The 1,310-nt window shown below is 67.6% G+C and overlaps 1 protein-coding gene across 1 annotated transcript; it reads left to right on the top strand.

Annotated features, from left to right (window-relative positions):
* Positions 1 to 354: 354 nt before the first annotated feature.
* Positions 355 to 931, top strand: AURANDRAFT_69386 (hypothetical protein; the record flags this gene model as incomplete). Its single annotated transcript, XM_009045154.1, has 2 exons — positions 355 to 488; positions 561 to 931. Coding segments are annotated over 2 exons (505 nt in total), but the record flags the coding sequence as incomplete, so codon positions are not given.
* Between the last annotated feature and the right edge of the window lie 379 nt (positions 932 to 1,310).

Genomic DNA, 1,310 nt, shown 5'->3' with positions numbered 1-1,310 from the left:
GGCGCGGCGACCGCAGAGCTCGTGTCCCAGTCCGAGGCGCGCCGGCGACGGACTGATTGGACTGGTCCGCGGCCTCCTCCACAGCCTCCTCCGCGCGGCGCCGGCGCGGCCGCGCGGTCGCCGAGAGCTCGAGCGGCGACGACGACTGCGACGCCGAGGAGCTCGCCGCGCCGGCCAAGGTCGAGATCTAGAAGCAGGTCGCCGCGTTCATCGCAGCGGGCTGGCGGTCCTCGGCGTTCATCGCCTCTGGGGTCGCCGGCGGCTTTGACGATTCTCGCCGAGACGGCGCGGCAAGTGGCGGATCCGCGAGCCCTTCGATTTGACGACGCCGCGGCGCCGGCGCCGGCGCTCCAGGCGCCCCAGACGACCATGGATGTCGACCCGGGCCAGCTCACTGACGTGTCGCGCGTCGACGGCGTCCGCGTACTTCGACGCGACGGTCGACTCTTCCTCCACGAGAAGGACCTCTTCGGCGCGATCAAGCTGCGGTTGAAGGTCCCTCCGCGCCACGGCGTCGCAGGACTCGAACAAGTCCGTGGTCTCCGACGTGGCTTCCAAAGCTACCTGCCGGCGACGCACACGGGCGACGACTTCGAGCGCGCCTACCGGTGCCCGTTCGACTCGAGCTACATCACGGAGAAGGCGGCCTTCAACGCGCTCTCCTCCTGGAGCGAGCCCATCTACATGGCGACCTTCGTGGGCTTCTTGAAGAGCGGCGGCGCGAACCAGCAGACGGACTTCGCGAGCGGTGACCTCGTGGGCCTCCAGGCGGACGTCGCGCGGATCTTCGGCGACCAGATGGCGCGCTTCGGCAATTGCGGCGTGGGCTTCCACGAGCTGTCCATCGAGGACCAGACGACACGTGCGGAGATGGCCGTCGCAGCTTTGGAGATCATCGCCGGCGTCGAGACGGGGTCGCTCGTGTCGACCAGTGCGAAATTCCCAACTTCAAAGGCTCATATCGCAGTCGTTTTCCACTCGTTTCGGCTGATTTTTGGAGGAGCAATCATCTCTCGGAGCGGTCTCGAAGCGTGGTTGCTTTTTTTGGAACGCGCGCGCGCGGAACACTCACGTTGAAGCGAAGTTGAAGGACCCTTCTCAGGCGTCGACGACGCACCTTCGATTCAAGAAGCGCATGCTCGAGATGGACCCGTCGTTGGCGAGCTGCATGCCTGGGCCGTCCGTGCAACCGCCTGCGCCTGTGCCTACGCCGCGCGTCATCGGCGAGCGACTGCCTGCGGTGAGCCCGCGGCCACGGCGTCGCCTGCTGAGCTACCACCACGGCGACCAGCTGCCGGCGCCGGTGCGAG

The sequence above is a fragment of the Aureococcus anophagefferens genome (assembly GCF_000186865.1).
Source record: "Aureococcus anophagefferens unplaced genomic scaffold AURANscaffold_1627, whole genome shotgun sequence".
Lineage (NCBI taxonomy): Eukaryota > Pelagophyceae > Pelagomonadales > Pelagomonadaceae > Aureococcus > Aureococcus anophagefferens.
Note: the sequence above shows the minus strand (reverse complement) of the source record. Positions and strands in the feature narration are given on the sequence as shown.